General features: G+C 42.7%; 1 protein-coding gene across 1 annotated transcript in view; it reads right to left on the bottom strand.

Moving 5' to 3' along the window:
- Positions 1 to 531: 531 nt before the first annotated feature.
- Positions 532 to 27,601, bottom strand: part of PSD (pleckstrin and Sec7 domain containing) — a 133,764-nt gene continuing 106,694 nt past the window's right edge. The window contains exons 11-17 of the mRNA XM_042456465.1: positions 26,731 to 26,774; positions 13,209 to 13,391; positions 8,726 to 8,795; positions 5,175 to 5,332; positions 4,415 to 4,559; positions 2,874 to 3,017; positions 532 to 2,216 (exon numbers count right to left, since the gene is read on the bottom strand). Coding sequence (XP_042312399.1) covers positions 1,992 to 2,216; positions 2,874 to 3,017; positions 4,415 to 4,559; positions 5,175 to 5,332; positions 8,726 to 8,795; positions 13,209 to 13,391; positions 26,731 to 26,774 — 969 coding nt within the window. The 3' untranslated portion in view covers positions 532 to 1,991. The remainder of the gene's footprint in view (positions 2,217 to 2,873; positions 3,018 to 4,414; positions 4,560 to 5,174; positions 5,333 to 8,725; positions 8,796 to 13,208; positions 13,392 to 26,730; positions 26,775 to 27,601) is intronic.

Below are 27,601 nucleotides of genomic sequence, written 5' to 3'. Positions count from 1 at the left end.
ATTGATAAAGATGTTGAATAACACTGAGACCAGGTGGAAGGCCTTCTTTTATTGGTACTGGAGGAAATGGCACTAACCATTCCCATTTGGCCCTAATAGATATACTGGTGTTTTTGCATTCTGGACTCAACATGGATCTCAAACCCAACATCATCCAGTCATTCTTTAGCTCTTTCTTCTGTCTTCTTTTTTTCTGTTAAAATCCCAATTCTGGAGGTCTCATTCAATGTATACAGAGAATGGCATGTTGAGTACTTACCATGAAAGTCCATTCTTGTATGTGGAAGGAGACATCTGCACCCACCCTAGTGATGGCATACACTTTTCTCCTTTCTAACACTATTTCCTTTGTATGCTTTTTTCCTTCACTCTTTCTATCCTTCTCTGGTTGAGCATGCATTGAATGATTGTGTGTGCGTGTGACTCTAAGACAGGTCTGAGGTGGCATGTTGGTTGGTGTAGTCTGTGGAAGTCATGCTTAGCCTTTTTGCTGTGCAGGAAGGATTTCAGAGAGAGCCAGTCACGCTAGGTGCTTGTATAGGTTTTACTGCAGTAAATGAAGGAAGAAACTGTACAGAGCTCTTTAGGGTTTGTTTGTTTTTACAGTCAACTTGAGTAGAATAAAAAAATTGACACATTCAGAGAGTTAGTGCTGGAAACAACCAGCCCCTTCAACTTGGGAGTGGGCACTCTCCTCCCACCCACTACCCTGGAATACACCAACCATAGAAGTAAACTTTGGGTCTTCCATGTGTGCAGTATCTGTCTGCTTGCCTGGATCCCTCTATGCAATCAGCTGGGGCTTTCATTTTCCACTGCATACATGCAGTTGTTGTCAAGTATTGTAGCTGTAACCTTAAAGCCCTTTGAAATTCAAAGTTAAGGAAGCAGGCTATTTACAGGGGCTGAAAGGGCACTAGCTTTCCTTCTTTCTTTTGCAGGCAAGGGTTTGGGGAGTGTGGAAGTACTCCTGGCAGTTTCAGAATCGATCCCCACCTGTCACTCCTGGGCTAGAAAATGTCTCTACTTTCTCTCTAGCTAGGTCTTCAGAGGCCAATATAGCTTGGCTCCTCTGTTCTAGTCCCTGCAATTTCTAAGATTCACATGAAGGCCAGGGTCTATGAGGCCAGTAAGGCCCACCATCCACAGTGGTCTATGTGGGGAAGTGGGGGGAGGGATTCAAGGGAGAGGTGTGCTCATGGGCCACCCTACTATGGCTTTGGCAGGCTGCCACCTGGGAGGCATCCACTGTCCCTGGTTTTTACCCTGTTAATGCTGGCCACATTGCAAAACCTGGCCTGTTCTGTAAGTGCTGAATGAGTATCAGGGTGAAGCAAGGTCCCGCACATGCTGGTGGAAAAATAATTGAGCCAGTCCAGGACTGTTGCTGGTGGTGAAGGAAGTGGGCATCCATGCAGGAGTTGCTAGTTCTCCTGTAGGCAGCCAGTGCAAGCATTATGTCTGCAGGAGGGATGGGACCCTCTCCCCCAAACTAGGCAAAACTGTTGACTAAATGGAGCAAGTGTCTGTGTTTTTTGTAGCAGCAGAATTATCTCTATCCCAGTGTGATACAATTTTTATCAGGTACTAAAAAATTTAAAACGCTGTATCACAAGACCTGTAAGAAACTGACAAGGAAGGGGGTACAGTGTGGAGCAGCCAGCCCCCCTCCCCTTTAATAGAAATGGTAAAAGGTCCTTTCTGCTATGGTACGCCTGTGTGATCTAGAAAGCAACCCTGTTACTCTGTTACCCATGGGGTTTTTGGTTGCTTCACGCATGCAGGAACCAGAGTCTCATGAGACTAGGAAAGCTGCACACACAGGGACTGCGGTCAAGATAGGACACTGCTCCTCTTCCTGGCTGGTGAAGCTGACACAGGATCTGGTCCACAGCAAGATGCCCTCTGGCCTCCTACGGGGTCCACAGAGGATGAAGTCATGCAGGTTTATAGGATGAGTATGGCACTCCCCTGGCAGGCACCAGGCTCTTCTAGGATTTTTGCAGGCTGCTGGCAGCTTGACAACTACTGCGCTTGGTCTGGGACCCTGTGCCCACTGGCTCCTGGTCCAGAGAATGGTTGGACCGGGATTTCTTGAGGTTGTCCTCGGCACTGCCTGCGGTATCAAACAGGGCAGCCTCCAACGCTGCCAGGTCCTCAGAACCAGTCTTCGCCTTGGCACGCATTAATGTAGCATAGACACCATAGCGTGATTTCTGCAGAAAATAAAAAAAGAGGTGATTAGGAGGATCCTTTTCCTTTCAGCCCTTTTCATTTAAAGCTCACCGAACCAGTGATCTCTATCCTGCTGAAGCCTTGAACAAAGTGCAGGCTAGAGGGCAAGTGACATGCAACAGTCTGCAAACAGGGAGTCCTTGGTACAGAGAATTTATCATAGCAAAACTACCCATGGTGGCTTATTGCAGGAAAAACAAATAAACAAAGCTTTGAAAGCATATCTACTTGTAGTTGGGTGGGGATGATCTTGGATGCTCACACTTCTGTTGTATCCACCTTTCCTCAGTAAAAGGCCTCCTCTGCTACCTGGGCTGGAATTTTTGTCCCTAATCTATCTCCCAATTTATTTCTGGGTTGAAAAAACATCTCCCCATGCCTAAAATACCTTTAGCCCCCCTCCCAAAGCATGGCAAAATGGCCTCATGTCTCATAGGGGACATTTTTAGAAAAAAAGGGCGAGTGCTGCCCCCTAGCACAAAAATATGTTTGATAGGCTCCCCACTCCCCACTCCAGTGAATATACAAATTGTGCTTCATTCCCCTTGTTTCTGCAAACTTTCTAGCTGGGATCTCTACCATGGCTTGGTAATTTGTACATGGAAATAGGTCTATTTCCCCACCCCCACCATACTGACCTCAAATATCAGATACTCCTCCTTCTGTTTCAGTTCTTCATACTCCTTGCCCTTCACCTTCTTCTCAGGCAGGGAAGAGCGGTGCTCTAGCAGTTCAGCTGCCATGGCTTTGAATTTGGTCTCATGACTTTTCACTTGTTCCTCCTGTGGAAGAAAAAGGCAAAGTTGTACCAAAACAATTCAAAGCTGAGAGTGCGTTATCCTGTCCTATAAGTCTGTATCCAAAATAATCCGAAGCTGTGTTATCCTGTCCTATAAGTCCTCCACTTTTCAGAGAGACTGGGAGCTGTTCCCGTGGTCTTCACCTCCTGCTTTTTTCACTGTGCTGAATGTGACTGATTTTTAAAAAAACACAACAACAACAGTAGCCTCTTGTTTGCCTTCAAGTCATTTCCAATTCATGATGATCCTAAGGTGAACTTATCACAGAATTTTCTTGCTAAGATTTGGTCAGAGACGATTTGCCTTTGCCTTCCTCTGAGGATGAAAGATTGTGACTTGCCCCAAGTTACTCAGTGGTTTTCCATGGCCAAGTGGAGATTCAAACCCTGGTTTCCAGAATCATTGTCCAATACTTAACCACTATACCATGCTGACTCTCTCCGTTCTAGGTATTCTTGAATAAATTTCTGCACAGTTATAAGTAAAGAGAGCACTGAAAAGCATGTTAAAAGCAGAAAACATTAAGGAGACAAGCTTCATGTGCTCTGTGATGGTCAACTGTTTTTAGGCCTCAATAAGAAAAGGCCTTCCTCATGGGCCTTCAACAGAAATCAATGGAGTTTTGAAAATTTTGCACAGTGTTCTAAACTCCACTGATTTCTGTTGAGGGATCCTGAGGAAGGTATTTCTTATTGAAGCCAAAATGGGTTGAGCTTTAACCTCCCCCCCCCCCCCCCCGAATAAACAGTTGACCATCACAGAGTGTGTGGAGCCAGTGTTTTCTGCACAGTTAAAAGGACAGTTCAGTGGGCCCTTGGTATCCACTGTGGTTTGGTTCCAGGACCCCCGGTGGACACCAAAATCCATGACTGTTCCAAGTCCCATTTAATACAATGGATAATAAAACGTTGTCCCTTATATAAAATGGCAATATCAAAATTTGCTTTTCAGAACTTATGTATTTTTTCAATATTTTCAAGCCATGGATGCTTGAATTTGTGGATAAGGAATCCATAGATATCCTTCCCCTTCACATGAAGGGAGTTCTTTCAAATTTGGAAGTATTATAACCTCCTTTACTCATTTTCAATTGCCATCCTATCAAACAGTCATGTTAGTCTGCTCCACTATAAAAAGACAAAGGAGTCTGCTTTCAGACAAAACAGTTTATCTCTGCTTTAAACTTTTGTAGACTATATACCACTTCCATGTAAAGAAGTTGTCCATAATCCATGAAAGCAGAAATACATTGGTAAGTCCTGAAAAACCACAAGACTCTTTTCCTTTCCCCTTTAAATCTATCAGAAGTATCACTAGTTTTTCCAGAATCTCATAATGTAGCATATTATAGCATACCACAGGATAGATGCTCCACTTACTTGAGACAGTCGTGTGGTGGAGCTGGGCAACAATGGGCGGCTGAATTTTTTTTGGGACCCAATGGCAGCTGGAAATGGGGGTGCAGAGAACATGGCTGCTACCACATTGATACGTGTGATCCAAGAATGCATTTGTTCTGTGTTACTGGAAGAACAAGTAGAAGTAAAAAATGCCATTATCCAAGTAAAGACGTGTCCCTTTTAATGTTGCAACAACTCCTGCCATGTTTTATATAAATGTACAAAGGGAAAGGCCTCTATAGCTCATATCAATATCTTCAATATGTTAATTGCATTTCCAATGGAACTTCAACCAGCTAACCAGCAGTCTGACACACAACAAAGGAGGTGGCAAACTAAAGCATCAGCACCACTACCACCCCTTATGTGAGCACAATGGTCTTCCTTGGATAAGGGTTGTTTTGAAACCATCATGCCTGCTAAGTCATTCTGGGGAATAGCATCTTTGGGTAGAGAATGAGATGTGGTATGGCAGGGCAGGGTAGAGCTTGCAAGCCATACCTTCTCACCACCAGCATATTTGAGAAGAGAAAAGGGACAAATAGTTCTTTAAAAGTAGGCAGGAGCATTTGGAGTTAAGACAAGTTGGAGGGTGGGGACGGAACATATACAGAATGATTTTTGCTGTGTCGGGTGCACAGGATGGTGCAAAACTCTGAAACAAGAGCTTCTGCCTCTCCTTTCCCCTCTCAATGTTTAGGGTTTTTTTTTTGTACAGGCATTAAGCCCTATTACTTACGGAGCCTGAAAGAGGAAGACTCTCCAGTCTGCTGTCCTGAGGTAGAAGACGTTGGGTCTCTTGTTGTAGTCTGATGCCTGGGTGGCCAAGGAATGATGGATGCTAATGGCATTCTTCAGGTCCTCCTCTGCCAGGGCTTTGCTAGGCTTATACTCCTCCTGAAATATGAGCAGATGTTGTGCATGTGAAGATTGTCTTCCCCGTGGTCTCCTTAGACTGGTGTCTTGAAGAATCCCAGGCCGAGATTCTATGTCATCATTATAACTACAGTAAGGGAGCCCCCCAACTCCATCTTTTCATCCTGGCAACAGCATGAAAACATTTCTGAGACACTAGAGAACTGGGAAATGATATCAAAATGTTTCTTGTTTCAGGATGTTGAAGAACAGGTTTGCAGGAGAAATCGCCGTGGGGTGTTTGCCACAACTGCTGTCCCAAGGCACCTATGATCAAAAGAGTTGTGTATACATCTTTCATTTCCTCAAAAATGCTTTGATTGGGCTGCGCCAAACTATAAAGGTATTTTTTGGGGGACCACATTCAGTTTACATAAGTGTAAGTGTAAAACCCCAGCAGTTCTGAATAAATCCAGCTCAGTGCATCATTAGGGTGTGGTTGTGTGTGTGTGTGTGTGGAGGGGGGGCAGCCACACTAGGTGACACCCTGGGGTGTGTGTGTGATACCACTGTTCCTTAAACATCTACCTTTGGGCAGAAACGTGCTGTGGTATTCTGTGTCTTCTGTGTCGCTTTAAAATGCTGAGAAGAGTGGTGTGAGTTTCAGTGAGAGGAGAAAGGAGAGGCCCAGGTTTTAAATAAATTAAGCATTTTTTTATTCTTTAAAACATCACAGTTTACCAAATTTTTAACCACCTGAGCTATGTATATGTATTACCATACATTTAGGCTGTGCATATATATTGTAGTTTAGGTATAATTTTAACTTTGCTAGTTGTTTACATCAATTACTATACATTCAGTAATTATTACAATTAGTAAGGAACATAAGGGCAAAATGTATTACTAAGGATTCTGTATGGTGTGGGTTGGGAGGAGGTCAAGGGGTGTGTGTGAGACACCATGAGTTATCACACTGGGTGACACCAACTCGAGTGATGCCATTGGTCCAGTATGACATTTTAACTCTAGTTTTGAGATTGCCAGAACACATGGCATCTGAGCATGGAGACTGGTCGTGTGCCCTTCTGCACTAAAAAATCACAAACATGAGGACCCTAAGATGGTTTGTAAACATTAACTGCAGGAGATAACACTGTCTTATGATTCTATTTGAGTTGTATGGTCTGAAAGATATTTGCTTCATTTTTTAGATTATAATTCATATTCAAATAATGAAGCTAACTCCAAAAATAGGCAGGCACTTTTACAAAATGACTTAAAAATTAGAGGTTTTCTGCAAAGAAGAGATAGCTTATTTCATTCACTACTGCAACGTGTATCTCCCCGGCTCCTTTTGATGTTTTAAATCATGGATCACCATACAAATTTATTCATGAGATTGTACAGCTGATTTCACTGAAGCATGCATATCATAGATTCTCCATCTTCCTGTCCCTATCCTAAGAAAGAGATCACCACAAAGCTAGAAAGGTTTCCGTTTAAAAGAGCATGGGAGGGGAAGCACAATAACTTCTTTTCTAGTTCTTGCCAAGGACAGATACTGACCACTTGCACAGGACTGGTCCTAGGATGGGCAGTTATGTTCCTGGTTAGCTTCCAACATTATTAGCTTCCAGTGAAAGAACTTTCTTGATGCAATGTGATTTCTTCAGCAGCTGGTTTATTAGGCCACCCTCATTCAGACTGTTACTCATGTTTTCTCACCACACCACTGCCATTCAGAAGCTTTGTCACCTCATGTTTTCCTCCTGGTTTTGTCAGCTAGCTTCTATTAGATGTTTCTTTTGCCTCTGCAAATCTGGCACTTGCAATTGCATGAAATCAGTGTTTCATAGCTATATACAGGGAAATCTGTCTGAGAACCCTGAGAGATGAGAGCAGCTGTCTCACAAGGCAAGCAGCTTAGACAGAGTTCTTACAAAGAGGTGCTGGCATTGGAAAGAAGAGAAAATGGCAGAGCATGGGAAACTGCAAGTGCGTTCTTGTGCAAAATGAATGAAATAATTAAAATTACATTTCAGACTCACCATAAAGTACAGTATGTAAGGACAAGATAATTCACCTGTGACTTCTGGTTTAAAAGAGACAGGAAGAGTTGGAAGATGTCTCAAAGAGTTTTAAATCCTACAGTCCGTCTTCTATGGACAATCTTATACATTGATCCTGTCTTAGAATGGCAATGCTTCCTGCAAGAGTTCTTGGTTGTCAGTGTGGGAGTGGACTTCACATGTTATTGGACATTAACATCCAGAAACCTCTTAGTGAGTTCAATTTCAACAAAACTGGTTGACAGCCACTAGTCAGTAACTTGAACATCCTTCATTTGACAAGGCTAGTTAGAGCTGCGTATGCAAGAGGAGACACTTGTAAGTGAGTGCTGTCAGTTCCAGAGTACTAAAAATCAGGTGTCAAATATTCATATTCTACTACACAAAATCCATGAGTTATTACACGAGTAAGTTTAGTAAATACTACTCCAGAAGGCAAGAATGTAAGTTAAATTCTGTGGAGGGCTGCAACTCTAAGCTTCACACTCATCCTGCTAATATTTCCTCTTCAAATACTAATGAAAAGGTCCTATTTTAACAGTGATTACTGTACAGTGACGACTAGTCTGAGATTACGCTCAACACATAAGAGACCTATCCCGGGTAGGATAAGTTGTGTTCCGAAATGCAATCAGATATTATCGCACTCAAAACACTGCCACTGCTCCAACAACTACACCCCGCAGGCAGCCCGGCTCCCAGACACTCTTAGCTGGCGTGAACTGGGTTGCCTGTGGATTGTTGTTGCCCAGTGCAGCGGTGGCATTTTGAGTGTGATAATACATTGTATTCTGAACATGACTGTAATCCCATTGGGGAGTAGGTCACTTTATTTTGATGTGTGTATAATCCCTATATCATTTTTGTACGTGCAATTTTACTTTCAATTCAGAACTAGAGATTGGGCATGTAAATGCATGCTATGAGCCAGGTTTGGGAAGCCACCTAAGTGCATGGTTATTTACACGGTAAGAGCCTAACATCGACACAAGCAAGGAGAAGTAGGAGAAAAGGACACCACCATGCCTTGGTTTTCTCTCTCACTTGTTCAGTTCCTTGCCCCTCACCTTTTTTCGTTTCATGTGCCAGATTTCTATTTAGGTGTTCAGTTTCATGAAGATGATGAATTGGATCCATACTGAGAGTAGATCTACTAACATCAGTGGGACTTTAGTTATCATGAGTAACTTCAAGTTCCACTTGCTTGAAATAATCTACACATGGTATGGAATAACTCAGGATCAATCTCTAATGTAACAGAAACAAACAATTCATGCACAGTGATTTTCAGGTGCTCTTGTTTTTACAGACCCCATGGAGTCAGGGTGATTTAGTTCCACTTTCTAGGGGTGGGGCTTTATACCTTCTGCAGATAGAGGATCATTCCTTTCAGGATTCCAGGGAAAGTCTTCCATCCTCGCTTTCCTCTGGGGCTATCAAAAGAAAAGATGCAGTCAGTATAAAGCTATCAGATAAAAACCATGGCAGGGGTGACAGATTTACTTGGGGCATGAGGCTGGTGCCTGAGTAAAAATGCAGCCAGGACAGGGCTACAGTCCTGGCTGCCTTCTAGGACATGCCTGCAGCTCTGGCTTGCTGCTTGGAGGAAGCAGGCACAGCAAATGGCTCCTGCCAGGTAAATCTGTACTCAGCAGCAATACAAAAAATGCAGGCAGCATCTAATCAGATCAGGGAGGAATTAACTGTGGGATTAGGGGGGATTCTTTCAGCGGCAAAGGAATGAACACTGTAACTGCATTCATTGGGATAGGATAAGAACTTCAGAACTAGGCAAGTGACATGGTTCCTAGCCCATTTTATGTTATGGTGCCAGGAACCAGCACCAGCTGTGATCCAAATAAAACTGCCTCTGTCCATCCAGTGCTTCTCTCCCATTAACCAAGTTCAAAACATACACCAGAACAAAAAAAGGGGGAAGTGGGTGAAGTAAAAAGGAGAAGGCTGTTACCTGGCAGATGAGCTCAGCTTATCCCATCAGCCTGCTAGCAACCCTCCCCCTCCATGTAACCTTCTTGGTGACCTTTTCTGAAATGATGTATTGTCCCGTGCTACCATCATACCAGTACAAAACTTCAGTCTTCCAGAAGTTGCTAGTAGTGAGAAATAAAGAATCTCCACATGCTGTCTGCATGGGCCTGTCCCAAACCAGAAATCTAAAACTGATTTACTGTTATTCCTGAGCAAGAGTTCATGCAGCTTTTGAAAGCTGGCCTCTCTGTTCTTGCACGTGCATCACACAGATTTCATTTGCAGTAGCAGTTCCATACCCCTGTGGTCATGCAGGAAATCTAAATCAAAGCATTCCCGAAAGATTGCCATCCAGCCTCGTTTAAAAACCTCTAAGGAAGGAGACTCCACACACCCCATGGGAGTGTGTTCACTGTTAACAGCTCAATGTGAGTACCTTTGGGTTCAGCTGGTCAACCAGTTACAATCCATCTAACGATTATGTTGTCTAGCTCACATTTCACTAGCTTGTTTGCAAGAATGCCACAGGGAACCCTGCCAAAGGCCTTACTGAAATCAAGATACTATATCCAGAGCATTCTTCTCTCATCAACAAGCTGGTAATTTTATCAAAAGAAGAGATTAGATTTGTCTGGCATGATTCTTTCTCTGAAACCCGTGTTGACTTTTAGTGATTAGGCATTGCCTTCTAGATGTTCACAGACTCCTGTTTAATTATCTGCTCCATAATCTTTCCTGGTATTGATGTCAGACTAACTGGACGATAATTGCTGGGGATCCTCTTTTTCCCCATTTTTGAAGATGGGGACAACATTTGCCCTCCTCCACTCTGCTGGGACTTCTCCTCTTCTCCAGGAGTTCTCAAAGATTATGCCAAGGCTCTGAATTACATTTGCCAGTTTCTTTTAATACCCTGGTGTAGTTCGTCTGGGCCTGGACATTTATATTCATTTAGATTAACCAGATATTCCTGTACTATCTCTTTACTTATCTGGTGCTGAATTCCCTATTCCGTCCTCTGCTCCATTATCCTAAGGTAGACCCTTTTCCTTTTCTGAGAAGACTGAGGCAAAGAAGGTGTGAGTAATTCTGCCTTTTCACTGTCCCCTGTTACATTTTGCACTTTCTCCACGCAGTAGCCCTACCATTTCCTTCTTCTTCCTTTTGCGGCGGACATATCCAAAAAAGCCCTTTTTGCTATTCTTAACCTCCTAGCAAACCTGAGTTCATTCTGTGCTTTAGCTTTTCTGAATTTACCCCTACCGTGCCACTATTTGTTTGACTTCCTCTTTGTGATTTCCCCGTTTTTCAATTTCTATACATGTTCTGTTTAAAACTTAGCTCAGTTGAAAGTTCCTTAGTCATCCTCCTGGTTCTTGAGACAGCTCCCATTTTTCTTCCTCATTGGAACTGTTTGAAATGGTACCTTCAGTATCTCCCTTTTAAGAAATTCCCATCCATCTTGAACTCCCTTCTGTTTTAGTATTCCTGACCACGGGATCACCCCCAATATTTCTCTAAGTTTACTAAAATCAGCTTTCCTAAAGTCTAGAATGCGTGTCTGACTATGCCTGGCTTCTCCTTTCCACTGTATAACAAACTCCACGAGTACATGATCACTCCCACCTAAGTATCCCACCACTTGCACTCCATTAACTAGGTCAGTTAGTAAAATTGAGGGATTAACTTGAACTTTGGCAGAAAAATAACTGGGGTAAAACTTTCTTTCTTTCTTAACTGTAAAAGCGCAAAACTCAAGTAAGTGGGTGTAGCAGCAGTTCTTAAGAACCGCTGCTACACCCACTTACCTGAGAGTATATAATGATGTTCATACACTGTCTCTAACATCAGAGAGGGTGTGTCTTTCAACATCAGTTGATAGAGAACATGGGCAGGATGGTGCTACTGCCCTCATGTCTTGTGTGTGGGCTTCTCAGAATTATCTGGCTAGCCTCTGTGGGAACAGGATAAGCCTGAACTAGAATTAAGCTCTTTCTGTGTTCTTACATTGCACTGAACTCAACTGCATTTACTTTTCAATGCACTTGTATATGGAAGCCAGTGTGGTGCAGTGATTTGAGTGTTGGACTACGACTGGAAACCAGGGTTTGAATTCCAGCTTGGTCACTGAAACGCACTGGGTGACCTTAGGCAAGTCATATCTCTCACCCTCAGAGGATGGCATTCCACTCTGAAGAAACAGCCTGAAGGCACAGAAGAATAACAACAACAGCACTTGTATACACAAAAGCTCTACTTGGCAAAGGCCTTCTTACAAGTGAAATGTGGCTCTGAACAAAAAAGCAGAAGGTGGGCAGAAACTTTAAAAACAGTTTTAACCTCCCAGAACAAAATCCATACTGCAGACATAAAACATTCACCATGTGTTTGTAAATCTGTTATATGGTGATGATTGGAATCTGTCCAGCTCTGTGTTCTCCTAAACCACACAATTTCTACCAAAATGCCGCCTATACTCTAGAGTCCTCTTCCTACTTCCCAATACACTGCTACAGTGAACATGACTACAGTTTTAATGTGAGGAAAACTATACAAGCAGTAAAAACACTCCATAAATCCTTCCAAAGCTATGTGGATAACCTTACAGGGAAACCATATGGATAACTTTATTAGGCTTTTTCCAGATCTAATTGCATTATGGAAGAAGGAACATATCTGTAGTGGTGCACCTGTATCTGTGTGTATATGAGAATGTCCATTGTTTGCACTACCTTCCCTTGTTGGGTTAAAAAAAAGTTGTCCGCTCTGTAAGGGAACCCTTGACCACAGCATTAATGTGGAATGCTTTTGGGCATAGCCAAACCAAAACTAAGTAGTCTCTTTGTCCTTCTCTCTCTGTCCTTCCCACCCACTTTCTTCTCTTCTCTCATTATGTTTCCTTTCATTCTAGATCATCAGCCTGCTGGGATTCTGTAGTGTAGAGATGAAACTGTATGGATCTGGCACTCCTGGGGGAAAACCATCTCTTTCTGTAGTGCCACGTCACTATGAGATAGGGACCAATGAGGGGGTGCAGCTGGGCAAAGGTGTGGCTGGGAAAAAGGAAGCCTTGTTGTGATGACAGCTGTTTGTCAAGGGAGTCCCAGTGAATCTAAATTAATAGTAACAATGGGATAAATCAGCCTGCATTATTTGAGAATTGTGGTATGCAGATGGCAAGTGCCACAAACCACTGCATTTTTTATTGAAGTGGTAATTTGTAACCCATTTTAAACTGTTTAGGAAGAAAAGCAGGGTATCAATACTAATATGAGCAAGTGTTCAAGGACAGCACCTTGCAGAGGATAAAATTATACACTGCCTCAGTGTATGCAAAGGAGCTAGTAATAGGGTTACTTTCTGTAATGGTTGCAAGATTGGCAGGTTGGCAGTTCGAGACCCAAGTGCTGCATGATGGAATGGGCTCCTGTCACTAGTCCCAGCTTCTGCCAATCTCGCAGTTCAAAAGCATGTAAAAGTAGATAAACAGATAAGTAGATAAATAGGTACCACTTTGGTGGGAAGGTACAGCATTCTGTGAAGTCATGCTGACCACATGATCACAGAGCTGTCTTTGACAACATTGGCTCTTTGGCTTACTAACGGAAATGAGCACTACCCTCTACAGTCAGACACAACTTGACAAACTTGTCAAAGGGGAAACCTTTACCTTTACTAAGAACACATGCTGAAGAGAAAAGAATGGTGTGTGTGTGTGTGGGTGCCTGTGGGTTTGAGCCAGGTTGCTCACGGATAATGCCTGCAGTGGTCAATAGCCATTCCTGCAACTGCAACTATTTTTTTCCCAACTACAGAAGATCTCCAGGCCCTTACTGATGTGTCACCATGAAGCATACGTACTCTTTTTGCAGTCTGGCTCAGCATGGCTCTTGCGCACCAGGATACCATATTTGTATGTAGCAATGCTGGGATCCTGTGAGAAGTCCAGGAAAGGGTTGCTGCAGCTGCTGATACGTTTGATGGACTTTGGGTTGGGATCTGCTAGCTCTGAAAGGGACTTGCGCAATTCTTCTTCATCTCTGGAGGAGAAACCAACAATAAGGATTAATAGCTTCAAACCAGCTCACTCTCTTGTAACTTGGGAGATGCACATCAGGAGGTCCAAGGGTGAAGTGAAAGCAGAGCTGCCTGTTTGCAGTGCTTTGTCCTCCTTCTAAGGACATAGGCCTGAACCTGGCTGTGACAGAATCCAAGACCACAATTATCTCTATCTAGGAGAAGTATGTGGGGAGACGATCTTTTTGGAACAATGAGCACCACAGAAGATGCATTCTTAACATTTAGGACAGTAAATAGGACCTGGTTCCAAATATAATGCTACACAAAGTACATGCAAAAATACTACTGATATCAAAATAGAGCAATAGGAACTATTATGTCTTACTAGCTTGATAACTATCGTATGTAACAACAGCAGGGAGAAGGGAAGGAGGAGTGGGGGGTGGGTATTTTATCTGGCATCTTAATTGGAGTTATTTCTGTTAGTTCCATACAAGTGAAAAGAGATGTAAAATTGATAAGACTATCATAAACAGCTTCCAGTGTGGTCTACCTAATTCCTAAAACAGGCTCTTAAAATAGAAGAAACTAATGTTCTTGTTTCAAAACAGAACATACTCTATTCAAAGAGAAAATGGATTGTAAAAATTAAAAAATGATAAGACATTGTTATGTAGCACAGGTTACTCTTTCTTATCTGAAATGCTTGGGACCAGAAGCATTTTTATTTTTATTTTTTCAGATCCTGAAATATTTGCATAACATAATGAGATAACTTAGAGATGGGAGCCAAATCTAAACATGAAATTCATTTATGTTTCATATATACCTTATACACATAGCTTGAAGATAATTTTATGCAGAAGATTTTAAATAATTTTGTGCATAAAACAAAGTTTCTGTACCTTTCATCATCAGAAAGCAAAGGTGTCACTATCTCAGCCATTCATGTGGACAATTTTGGATTTTTTAGTATCTCCGATTTGGAATTCCAGATAAAGGAGACTCAGCCTATAAGCGATTGCCTTGTAATATTTTCTAAGCAAGTGGATACACATAACCTTCTATTTTCTAATCTCCCGCCCAAACCCCCCAAAACAACAACAACAAAAAAAACAACAAAAAAAACCCCCACCATCTCAAAACTAATCTAAACACTGGCTTGTTTGCATGTTACTCATTGTGAGTCATAGAGGACCATCTGTTTCATTTATAAAGGGCTGGATGACTGGTTATGTGCACACTATTCTGTATGTTACAACAAAAATTAGAAATGTAAGAAAATATGTAAGAAAATAATCTAGATATAAAGGGAACTGCACACTGTTCATCATGAAATATATGTCTCCACAGGTTGGTGGACAAAAGAAAAAGGAGTTGTGCGTACTGCAGCCAATGACAGCTTCTTAGGAAGAAAGCAGAATGATACCTACAGAGATCTGCAGTTATCACACCTACACAGACTACAATACTGTTATGGTTGAAATTAGTAGTTTAAATCATCCCTCCTCTCAACATCCCACTTTGTTGAAATAAAGATAGGTAGCAGAGGTGGGAACAATGAGTAGAGAACAGTGTGTCCTTAGGGTTGGTGTCACATGGTGGGCAGGGGCAGGACATGGGGGCAGGATTTCTGGTGTGCAACTTCTGATGCGCGTAGGGAGATGGCTGGGGAGGGCTGGAGGAGCCCTGCATGCCCTGGGAAAGGGCTGGGAAACAACCCTGGGGGGGCTTCTGGAGAAAGGCTGGGAAAGGGCTAGGGAGCGGCCCCAGGGCCCTTGGGAGGGCTAGAGAAGCCCCATGAGCCCCAGGAAAGAGCCAGGGAGCAGCTCTGGACCCCCAGGGAGGATGAGAGAAGTCCCCTGCAGGAGCAGGCCCATGGCTGTGGGGAGCCCCGTAAAGCAGGCCTGCAGCCATGGGGACACTCCACAGGAGGTGAAGGACTGGCTGGGTTTCACCCCCTCTTCTGGGGTGTCACCGGCTGCGGTCCGCACTCCCCAGTAATGCTACTGGTGGAAATTCTGCTGCACAAAAACCCTGGTGGCGCAGTGGTTAAATGCCTGTATTGCAGCCACTCACTTACAAACCATAAGTTGCAAGTTCAATACCAGCAAAAGGGCTCAAGCTCGACTCAGGCTTGCATCCTTCCGAGGGTGCTAAAATGAGTACCCAGACTGTTGGGGGCAATTAGCTTACACTTTGTAAACTGCTTAGGGAATGCTTAAGTGCACTGATAAATGGTATAGCAATGTACTTGCTATTGCTATAGAAAACTGTTAGCATAATCTGACACTTCTGCAACTTTGACAGTTCTGCAAATCTGACTGTGGACTTTATCCTATGTGCTTCCATCCTAAAAAATTTTAAAGTGGTGGCATCCCAAAAAAGCAATGCCATTTGCTATTGATTATCACACACAGAGCACAACAAGGGGTTAAAAGCACATTAAAGTGGGCCCAATGTCAATTTGGCTATCAAAAGGAGACAAACAAATCCCCACTGCAAGCTTATAAATAAATTTTCTGAGCATGCTCAAAACTGTCATTTCCACAAGTGCACACACACACATGCTCCGGGGAGGGGGATCTTCTTTGCCACAGAAACCCCAATAGGTATTTCAGAGAAAGGCCGAATGAGGCTGCCCTTTGCAAACTCCTAAAACCACACACAAAGACAAAGACAAAGACACACACACACACATACACATACACACAAGAGAGAGAGAGAGAGAAAGGTGGAGGCTGGATCCATAAGCCTGCCTGATTCCATGCCCTCCTTTTCCAAGGCATGTCCTCCATTTCTCCCTCCTGTTCAGGAGGACTTCCAAAGCGTCCTCCCTCTGCCTTCTCCCAGCAGCTCTTCCCTTAATTAGAGGAGGAAAAGTAGCTGGGGAGCCTAAATAGGGAAGTGTGTGTGTATACCTTTACGGGATCAGAGCATTCTCCCTCCCTCCCGGCAAGGCACAAAGTCATCTGAGGCTTGCTTTCCACAGGGCTGGTATTATGTGAAGGGAGTCAATTCGCAAGCAAAATGTAAACGTAAATACAGTAGTTTTGCGAATTTACTTATTTCCTGATTGACCTCACATTCACCCTAGATTCTCTTCTGATTGTCTGCAGCGTCATGTGAAAAACAGCTGCGAATTTGTCCCTAAACCCTGGATGACCCTGCATTGGCCCCACTTTAAACTTCCAATTTTGCCCTGTGTGATAACATCCCGTCAGAATCTGCAACTGGCTCCACGTTGGAAGCTGCCAATTCTCCTGCCACTTGCCAGCCCCAAGGGGAGCCCTAACAAACTAGACAAAGGTTAAAACAGACCAAGCAGAAGACATAAAGGAAAATTCCTTTCTCTCAAGTACCCAAGGCCATTTTGGGAAACTTTCAGTTTCTACTTTGTGGTAGTAAAAATACAACCAGAATAATTCAAGTAACAACCCTTTTGTTACGCCTAAAATCTTCCAGATGAGATGCCTACACTGCTCTGTCTGTCTAATGAGAGTAGGTCCTGTCCCTAAGAAAAAATCCTGGCAGCAAGCACCAGGAAATTCATTTTGACTGGTTTTAGCAGTATGCAGCCACCAACAGGCTCTCTTAATCTATGTTTTAATGTTGGTATTATTTAATTATTTTTAATTTTTGCAATCAGTCTTTTACCTCTGTCTTTTTAAGTATATTGTGTAACATGCCTTGAATCCCACTGTGGGAGAAAGGTGGGATATAAATCCTGGAAACAACAACAAAAACAAAGGCATGGGCATCATTTCAAAGTGACGGACAGGTCCACTCTCTCATGTGGATCATGACTTGGTATTGCTTCACACTGTGTAGGGCAGGGGAACTGATGTGCTGCATTTCTCTCCTGGAGATGATGCTCACTTAACTGCATCAGCCTACACTGATCTGTCTCCATGACAACAGTCTCAGCTACTCTGGCTCTTGGCCAGGACCTACTGACCAGGATGATTAATCCAGGCAAATTCATTAAACAAGACAGTGGCGACAGATGTCAGGGAGGTGGATGTGAAAATGGCACAGCCCACATCACCTCCAGGGGCCTATTCCGACTTAACGTGTAATTCGGTTTCTGATCCGAACTGATGAATCGGATCAGTCGAGACTTTTGTTCCCACTATTTGTGCCAATTTCATTAATTCGGATCAAGCACCTGGGTTCCTTCATGCAGCCCCATTCCAAGGGGCCCAGAGGAAGGTTATCCATGGCTTCATCGTGCATTCCTCCTCCTCCTCCTGGGCCGCTTGCCCTGTGGAGTTCTTTCAGAGGCTTTGAGGGCTGCCTGGACTGCCTCACCCATCATCCTGTTGCCGGCATCTGGCGGGCGATGCAGGGCCCATGGGACTTGGTGCTGGCGGTGGGGCAGCCCTGGCTGGAGGCCTCTTCACTGCCTGAGGAGGAGGAGGAGCAGGGGCAGCTTTCTTGTGCAGCTGGAGGTAGGAAATGGTGGAAGGAGGCCAGGGGCAGAGAAGGCAGAGTGGCTGGGCGGAGAGGTAAGAGGCCAGGGAAGCTGGGGGTGGGGGGTGGGGGGGTTGAATCCGCCTGGTTCCCATTGGGCTGAATTGATTTATTTGAAAATATATCGATTCAGCCGAAAAGGAATGGAAAAACCCAGCGTCTTTTTTATACGGGTTAAATGGGGGGAAACCATGGCCCCCCTTGCTGAAGCAGTTCTAAACCGATTCCCAAGTGGGGATGATGGTGGTATAAACCGGATTGTGGTTCGGTATGATCCAGGTTAAACCATAGTGGAAATGAACCCCAGGTGTTTTGGACTTCAGCTCCTAGAATCCCAGACCATTAGCCAACATGGTTGAGGTTTCTGGGAGCTGAAATACAAAACACCTGCAGGCCCAGAGTTTGGATATCACTGACCTAGGATGTGGGAAGGCCTTGCTTTTCTACAGAGATCAAATGCCACTGATACTGGCACTCTAGATCAAAGCACCTGCCCCTAATTTAAAGGGGTCTATAATATACCATATAGGACTACTGTATGATTTAACAACCTCTACGATTCTTTAAATAATATTAACAATACCAGTACTAATATGTACTGTATTCTTTATATTGCACTGAAGGTACAAGTCACTATACGCAGAAGACTCAAAAGGGACATGTAGAAGAAGTGAAAAAGGGGGAAATCAATAAAGAAGAACTTAAATAGCCAGCATGTGTAGGGAGAAAGTAAGAAAAGCAAAAAGCACAGAATGAACTCAGCCCTACTAGAGAGATTAAAAACAATAAAAGGGGCTTTTTTTGCTTATCTCCATAACAAAAGGAAGTGCTGCTGTGTGGAGAAGCAAAATGCTAGCAGGGGACAGAGAAAAGGCAGAACTACTCAACAGTGTCTCTGCCACAGTCTTCTCCCAAAAGAAAAACAGTGCACAACCTGGGGGAAATGGAATAGATGATGCAGTAGGGGAAATGCAGTAAAGAATAGGTAAAGAAGTAGTACAGGGTTCACTACTGGAGTGCCACAGGGTTCTGTCCTGGGCCCAACATCTTTTTCAATGACTTGGGTCATCGTGGAATAAAGGGCACACTTATCAAATTTGCAGATTATATGAAACAACAACAACATACCACATTAGGAGGGGTAGCTAACAAACACTGATGAACCAGTATGGCATATTGAGTGATGGACTACAACTCTGGAGACCAGAGTTTGACTCCGTGAAACCCACTGGGCCAGAACTAATAAAATGAATTTCAACAGGGAGAAATGCTTAAGCAGAAAAAAATAAATGCACAGACATAGGATGGGTAACACTTGGCTTGATGGCAGTACATACTAAAGGGATCTAGGAATCTTAGACTGCATCAATAGGAATGTAGTGTCTAAATCAAGTAATAGCACCACTCTATTCTGCTTTGGTCAGACCTCACCTGGGTTACTATGTCCAGTTAGAGCACCACAACTGAAGAATGATGTTGACAAGCTGGAGTGTGTCTAGAAGAGGGTGACCAAAATGGTGAAAGGTCTTGAAAGCATGTTCTATGAAGAATGGTTTAAGGAGCTGGGTATGATTAGGCTAGGGGAGAGAAGGTTAAAAGGTGACATGATAGTCATATTTAAATATTGGAAGGGTTGCCATATTGAGGCTAGAGCAAGCTTGTTTTCTCCTGTGCTTTAGGACATGGAGCAATGAATTCAAACTACGTACAGGAAATGAAATTCCACCTAAACATTAGAAAAAACTTGCTGATGGTTAAGAGTTGTGTGACACTGGAATACACTGCCTTAAATGGTGGAGTCTCCTTCTTTTGACCCAATGTTCTGAGGTGATCCATTCCCACTTGGGAAGGTAGGGAGAGAAAATTGTCAAACTGAGGGCTGAGGTGAGTTGATTTCAGTAAGTTTTACAGTAATGACCAGCCTGAAACAGCAGTCAAAGACATCACTTTCAATTAGAACATCTATGCTTGTAGTATTTTTGTCAAAAAGGTGAGAAGGAGGAGGTTTTTCTATGTGGTTATAGGCAGATTTCGAGAGCTTGAGCTGAGAGGGTGTCTCTGTCTGTGATAGAAAGGCATGGTCTCTGGTTGAACTGTTTTTATGTTAGCTGAGGGGTGATTCCAATCTTTTTGGCAATATTAACTAGCTTGTGACCTAAGTCTAGCTCTTCATTCATCCTACCAGTGAACAGAATGAGGTCATTAAATACCATATCTTCCACCATCAAATGGGCCTCTGGAGTAAGTGCCATAGAATATAGCCACACATGACTGTGTAAAGCCACTCCACCAGCCAATGCTGCTCCAGCATGCTACATGGAGATGATATGGTCCCTCAAAACACTCGCCACTTTTTGGAAAAAAAAAAATACTGGCAACTTCATTTTTGTTTTTTTGGAAGCTGATTCATCAGGGTGGTCACCTTGTTCCATAAAAATATCTGGTAGCATCCCATGAAGGCCTGATGGTTGATCATCTTCAAGAAAAGGGCATCTAAGATATAAGCTTTTCTGCCCAATCCATCTAGCTTCCTGCTCTCTTTATTAAGCAATGCTGATTAGGTTCTTTTTCCTCAAAGAGGAGGCCACAATAATGAAGTTTGCCGCTGGATGCTTAAGTAAAAAAAAAAAATCACAACCCTCCTCTTGGATTCTGTAGATTCTCCAGATACTTGGGGACAGTTTGGAAAGAGGATGATTTCTCCTATAAGGATTTTACTGGTAACATTAAGGAGAGGGAGAAAGACAAATGAATCACTGGACTGAGGTTAGTCCTGATCCAGACATGTGGCCTTTTGAATAAGTTACATTATGTTTTATAGTATTCCATCAGGGAGGATGGGTAAGGATTCTGTAGGACCACCTCTGGGGAGGAGGAAGATATCTGCACAGTAGTCACCATTCATGGTTCACAGGCAGGACTGTATTTGTCTCCTGTAGGCCTGCAGATTCCCTACTCTTACAGCCAATGCTGCTGAGGAATAGAATCTTCAGCCAAAGATATCTGACCTCCTACTTTTCCTATCTACTAGTGTTCAATGTGATTTATTGCTTGATTTTGACTGAGAAGCCCTTGCCTACTATTGAATTAGGCGACTGATGCATAAACAACCTCAGGTTGAATCCTGTACATGTTTTTGCTCTGCTTAGAGGTTGATGGTAATGATGCTGTCTATTCCAGGATTGTTTGATTAGTTCTTGTAATGCTGGTAACTGTGGAACCACTGCTGGACCAGATGCTGGAAAACTGGATCCGCCACTTGTATTCCTAACGATTTCACCATTCTAAGCATAATGTTCTAGAAGAGCTTTATATCCTCTTCTTCTCAGTGTGATGGTCTGGATGACATGGAAGAGAGTGATGTATGTCTCCTAGGAGATGGTAAGTTTCATATTCTCAGGTAATCTGGAGATTTCCTATTTAAAATGATGAACAGGTTGCACCACAGATGGTAATATTTGCACAGATGTTGGAGGCATTAACAATGGCTAGGCAGATGCTTCAGGATCTGGGCACAGAACCATAGAATCCAAAATCGTAATGATAAAATGGATGATGAGTCAGACAAAGTTTGGACTGTTGACAATTCACTAGCAAGCCAAGGTTATCCAGAACAGACAGATCTCTCACAGATCTATCAAAAGCCAGTTATCTATTCAGGGCAATATCACAATCTGTGAAAACCTTCAGTGCCATAGAAAGTCCAAATGAAAGAACTGGAAATACCTGGATCTGACAGCAAAGTGTAGGAATCAACAATGATATTGCCTGATCCAATGTGGAAATATGCATTATGTAGATCTATGGTGACAAACCAGTGTCCCTGCTCAGCAGTGGGAGAATCACACTGTGTATGCATCTCCAACTGGGTTGGGAGAGTTGTAGAAGCCTTAAAACTGGGACTGTCCTGGTTTTTTGGGACAAATGGTAACCTTACACACCAAGCATGCTGATCATCTGTTTCTGAAAACCACTGTTGAGGAGGGAAGATTTTGACATGGCAAAGTTTGAAGACTTGGATTTGTTATTTTCCAGAGTTGGAATGCTACCACTTGTACTTGCCAAAATAATATGATTTCTTGGAAGATAAAGAGCAGTGAGGTACCAGTTTCAATTAGTGAGGAAGTAAAGTGCATGGAATACAAGGCTGAAACTGCTTGTGAAACTGCTAAGACAACTATTTAGGCTTGGAACTAGGAAGAGAATAACCCTGGATACCATACTTCCAAGCAGATTATTCCATTTTCTACATGTGTTTCAATTTCTCATCCATAAATGTACTGAACAAACCAGTTTCATTGGATGGAAGGTCTTCTGTCACCACCTCATCATCTACGGTAAGGCCCAAGGAGCACAGCCATTAATGCTTACAGAGATATAGCCCTTGCCACTGATTTAGCAGGACAGTCGGTTGCATGTCTTTTTATCTTGGGACGAAACAAACTGGCATAAAAAGCTGGTTTCCTGGTATCTTAGGGGCGTAGCGTACAGATGACGCATGCCCCCAAGACATCCAGAAGCCTGCTTTTAGCCGGGCAGTTGCCCACACATGGGCTGACTTCTGGGTGCTCTGGGTGCATGGCATTTACATGCTGCATGCTGCTGGAGCACCTTAAAGCCAGCTTCCCTCTGTGGCGGGGTGGAAAAGCTGGCTTTTTTCTGGTGCAAAAAGAAGTGGCTGTTTGCTGCTCCTTTTTTTGGCCAGCAAAAAGCCGGACTGGAGCCATGGCGTGCAGTTGCTGCAGCCCCAATCTGGCTTTCTCAGGGGCCCCTTTAACTCCTGAGCAGCTAAGCAATGGAAAACAGGAGCTATACTCTCATCTTCATCAAGGGTATGGTCAATGAAGGATATGATCTTTTCCCACAAATATTATCAGTACACACCATGAAAATCTAATAGTTTGAGGTGAGTAATGAAAGGGAGGCTGTTGAGCACACTTTCCTAGCCATCTCATCCAACTTCCTACCTTCCATATCCACAGTTTACTCCGTGCAGCTTCCACAATGATGGGATTTGGTTTTGAGTGTTTATACAGGATGGTACACTGGTCTCTTGCATCCTATATAAATTCTTGATATGGCGAGACATTGGTGGTATAGCCAATACTGATTTTTAGGATTTCATGGCAACATGCCTATGATAAAGGAACATTGGTAATTCTGCTGACAATACTGACTAAAACTGAACTCTCTTCAAAATTTGATACAGAGTGGAATGTTCAGTTATTTGACCTCTAATCTTTACCATTCACAGAATCTGACCTACACAAGACCCAATGTGATCAGATAGGCTCTATCTGATCGTAGGGACAATCCCATTGGAGTGTTCAATGAAGTTGAAGGAACCAACAAAGAGGATGATTCCATGTCATCATCATCCTCTTTAGCAATCCAATCAAAGAATCCAGATCCTACATAATGATTGAAGCATAAGGTCTTTCACTGGTGGCACAGATGGTAGAAATAGATGGGTGGGAAGTAGAGGATACAAAGTTCTCTCCATATTAGATGCCTGCGGAGGTGGTTGTGAACATTGGTGGTCTGCAGTAGTCAAGAAGCCAATGTGGTACAAGGCAGCACCAGAGGTGGTTATGATGTCTGAGATGCATGATTCACGAAGTCAGGACATCTCAAAACCACTGCAAAATACCTTGTTATTCAGCCATGTCTTTAACTTAAAATTTATGTTGCAAGAAGAGCTGTTAATGAAGTGTGTTTTTATCCTTTTTACTACATTTCAATTGTGTATTGCACTGATCAAACCTTGACTTTTTAATGGAAGTATCATTTAATTGCCCCCCCCCCAACTTTTGCATTGTGTTTAAAAACTATACTCTGTTTCCACAGTGTTTGTAAGCCACTTTGGATTCTGTATAAGGTGAAATTTAGGAAAATAAACAAACAAACAAATTGCCAGCAAGAATAATATATAGTGTAAACCTTACAGTGTCCTTAGGATATGGGCAGGGTAGAGGGAACCAGTAGCAGCTACTTCATCCCAATAGCTCCTAAAATAATCAATCTTATCAGGATTTATTTTACACAGTGATCCCAGCAAGTTAGAGAGCAGGGATCCCAGTACGGATGGTACTGATTCAGCAGTGCTTAAAAAGGTGACTTGTACCTCTTGACCCCTTGAAACACTGGAAGCCAGGGGAAAAAAGAGAGTAGGTGTAGTGAAGATCACTGGAGGGCTCATCTCTGGTGGGGATTGAGGACGCACTGGAAAGCAGGAGTGAGTTCAGTAACTATGGGCAGAATGAAGGCTTGCATAACTACTAGGCTCGAAGGAACCCATCATCATGATCAAAGACCCTTCCATGATTTCCCCTTCTGAGAAGGAACCTGAGAGATGAACATCAGCCAGGTGTTGAGATAAAGACATTAAAGCCCTCTGAACTATTGAGAGTAGAAGACAGCAACCTAAGTGACCAACATTCTATAGAAACTGAGAATGCAGTCTTGCAGAAGCCAGTTGAGGGGACTACTCTTGGAATGATAGGAACCTCCACTGGCTCCAAAGTAAGATTGACTGTATGAATCTGTTATAGAGTGTGTGGTAGAGCTGCCAACATCCTGCATGAGGACTGGTTCTTCACAGTGCTTTTTCTTATGCTTCTTCTTTGCTTTCTTAGCTGATACTTTCAGTGATTTTTCCCAGGTGGTCAAGATCAAAACACATTCTGAATCCCATACAAGTGTTATTGATAACAAGGATGGTCGTTATAGTTTTTTGTGGGTTTTTCAGGCTATGTGGCCATGTTCTAGAAGAGTTTCTTCCTGACGTTTCGCCAGCATTTGTGACTGGCATCTTCAGAGAAATCAATATTTTTGGTAGTTGTTCAGGAGCCAGCTCAGCAACAGAAGTGATGGACAGGGTCTCTTTGTTACACCCCACTGCTTGTTTATCAAAGCAAATGCCCTTTGAAGCCATACTGTATATAGGGGCTTATTTGAGGGTAGCAATTTCAGAGTCATTGATTGCAACCTTTTAAACCTCAGGGAGTGATTCCTTTTGGCTTGAAGGGTGAAGGCCTGGCAGTGGTTCCATATGTTTACTACATGAGCCTCTCCCAAGCACGTGATACGAGTGATCATCAGACTGGGGAATCTTTTGACTGCAGCTGAGGTCCTTCTTAAAGAGACCCTTGGGGGCCATAAACCTGTGAGTGGGCAGGAAGAAAGAACTGCCAAAGTAAAACTAAACCAATGAAGAAAGTTAACAAAAAATAGATAATGAAGAAACAGGTAAAGACTGTAGAGTAAACAGGAAGAAGGAGCCTAAAGGATGAAAAGTAACTTCCTGATGCTGTGCTAATGTGTTGGATGAAAAAAGAAACACAGGTTTTCCAAAGATGCAACTGCACAGGCATAGGATGACCCATTTGTGGGAATCACAGAGGTCACTAAGAACCAGGAATTATTATCCCTCATTTCATCTGTACATATGTTCATACTAGAACTTCACTGACCATCATTTAGTTCCATTTCATATGTGTAATGTCTCTAAAAGGAACACATTTAGAGCCAAATATGTTGATTTTTGTTGGTGCATATGGGGCTATATACATTAAATTTGTTGTTGTTGTGTGCTTTCAAGTTGTTTCTGAATTATGGCAATCTTAAGACAACCTTATCAAGGGGTTTTCTGGTGTTGCGACCAAGGTCACTGACTGGGTTTTCATGGCCGAGCTGGGAATCAATCCCTGATTTCCAGTCGTAGTTCAACACTCAAACAACTACATCTGATCCATATATCAAAATACTTCTCATTCTTAGTCCTTATATTTTGGGGAAAGGCAACAAACACCTTATTAGCAGAGTATATGCTTTCAACATAGAGGATCCCCTGTTCATTTTTTAAGGAACTCTAGAATTTTTGTTGGTTATATGCCTTTCACTCAAGGCAACAATACTGTAGGGTTTTCTTGGCAAGATACTGTCAGAAAGGGTTGCCATTCTAGGCTGAGAGAGTGTGACTTGCACTTAGTTTCCAGGTCTAGGTGGGGAGTCAAACCTTAGTTTCCCAGAGACCTAGTGCAACTTTCAAGCCTCTACACCATGATGGCTTATACCTAGGTACAGTTGGGAGAGATGCCTGTCTGAAATCCTGGACAGCTGCCCAATACTGAGCTAGGTGGACAAACAATCTGACTAGATACAAAAATTAACTTTCAAAGCTTTTCTTGAGCTGTGACTCAACAATATATTTTTACTATAGGTTTTGAGTCAGGTTACTACTATTCTGTTCTAATATACTGTATCAGATTGGATCTGTATTACTTAGTGCTCAGATATTGTTATGCACTGAGCATATGATTAAATAAATAAATTTGATTTGATAAATAAGTACAGGTAAGAAGTCACAATGCTTGCACCCAATAAGAAAAAACTTAATTTATGTAATTAATTTATGTCTTCACTGTATACGTACTTCATATACAGGCAGTCATGTGTATCCACAGATTGTGCATCCATGGCTTAAAGATATTCAAACACAAAATTCCAAAAAAGCAAAGCTTGATTTTGCCATTTTATTTAAGGGATGCCATTATAATATGCCAATGTATATAATGGGACTTGAGCATCCACAGATTATGGTATCCATGAGGAAGGGGGTCATTGAGCCAAATGCCAGCAAATACCAAGGGTCCACTGTAATTCATTTTTAAAGCTTTCCCATTTGTTTAAATTCAGCTGAGCCAGTGGAGATGGTGAGTGTGTGTGTATGTATGTTTATTTTGACAGTAAGCCACTTTGAGTATACGTAGGGAGGTATATTACAAATGTTGAAAATGAGGTAAATACATAAAACACAAAAGAAATGATAGAACCGAGGAGCTATTCAGAGGAGGGCAACTACAGGCAATAAGCAGGGGTACTCACATGGCCCACTGCAGCTTTTCATTCTTGATGGAGCTATACAGAGCCTGCAGAGATAAAAGAATTATCAGTGTTTTTGGGCTAGTTGTGTAATTACAAAGACACAATATTTCTAGACAAACCATCCCCTTTAGAGTGATCAAAACTGACTAGAGAAGAGGGAATCCTATATTTAATCCTAAGCAGTAGCTATAAACTATATAATAGTGTACCTTCACTTGTAGATCACTAAGATCTTTGGAAGAGGTCTGTTTGGGTTTCTGTGACATACACATTGTCACCAAGAACTAATGTGGAAATGTGCTTTCTCTGTGGTGGAACCAGTCTTTTGGAATGGTCTCCTCTGTTGTATATAGGACCTACTGGCAATCATATACTTTTAGCAGCTATTAAAAGTCTACCTTTCCTCCTAGGCATTGCTAACTATTCCAATTCTTTTAAAACACTATTAATTTGTTTGTTTTTTCTTCATTTTTAAACCACTTCAAGATCCTGGAAAGAAAGCAGTCTATATAGCTATTTTGAATAAATAAAAAAGTGAAGATAAGAGAACATTTCTCAGCACATCCAACTAAATAAGAAGGCATTAGGTTAAAGGAGGTGGAAAGCAAAGAACAACTCTCTCCAGTAGATCAGAGGTTGAAAAAATCACGCACAGAAATTCACAGAATATCACAGAAAAGGCACAATTGGTCTAAACAATGTCCCAGTTAAATGAAAGAAGGAAAAGAAACTACAGAACTAGGGATGCCATAACCCGGTGGCCCCCGTGACAAACACGCTTTTGGGGGCCTCGTCACGGTCACGGTCCGGTTTGGCCCCCTGCCCCCGGCTTGGGGCCCGCGCGGCCTCAACCCACCTTCCCCTGCCTCCC

Source organism: Sceloporus undulatus, chromosome 3, assembly GCF_019175285.1.
Source record: "Sceloporus undulatus isolate JIND9_A2432 ecotype Alabama chromosome 3, SceUnd_v1.1, whole genome shotgun sequence".
Lineage (NCBI taxonomy): Eukaryota > Metazoa > Chordata > Lepidosauria > Squamata > Phrynosomatidae > Sceloporus > Sceloporus undulatus.
This window is presented reverse-complemented; position numbering and strand designations above follow the sequence as displayed.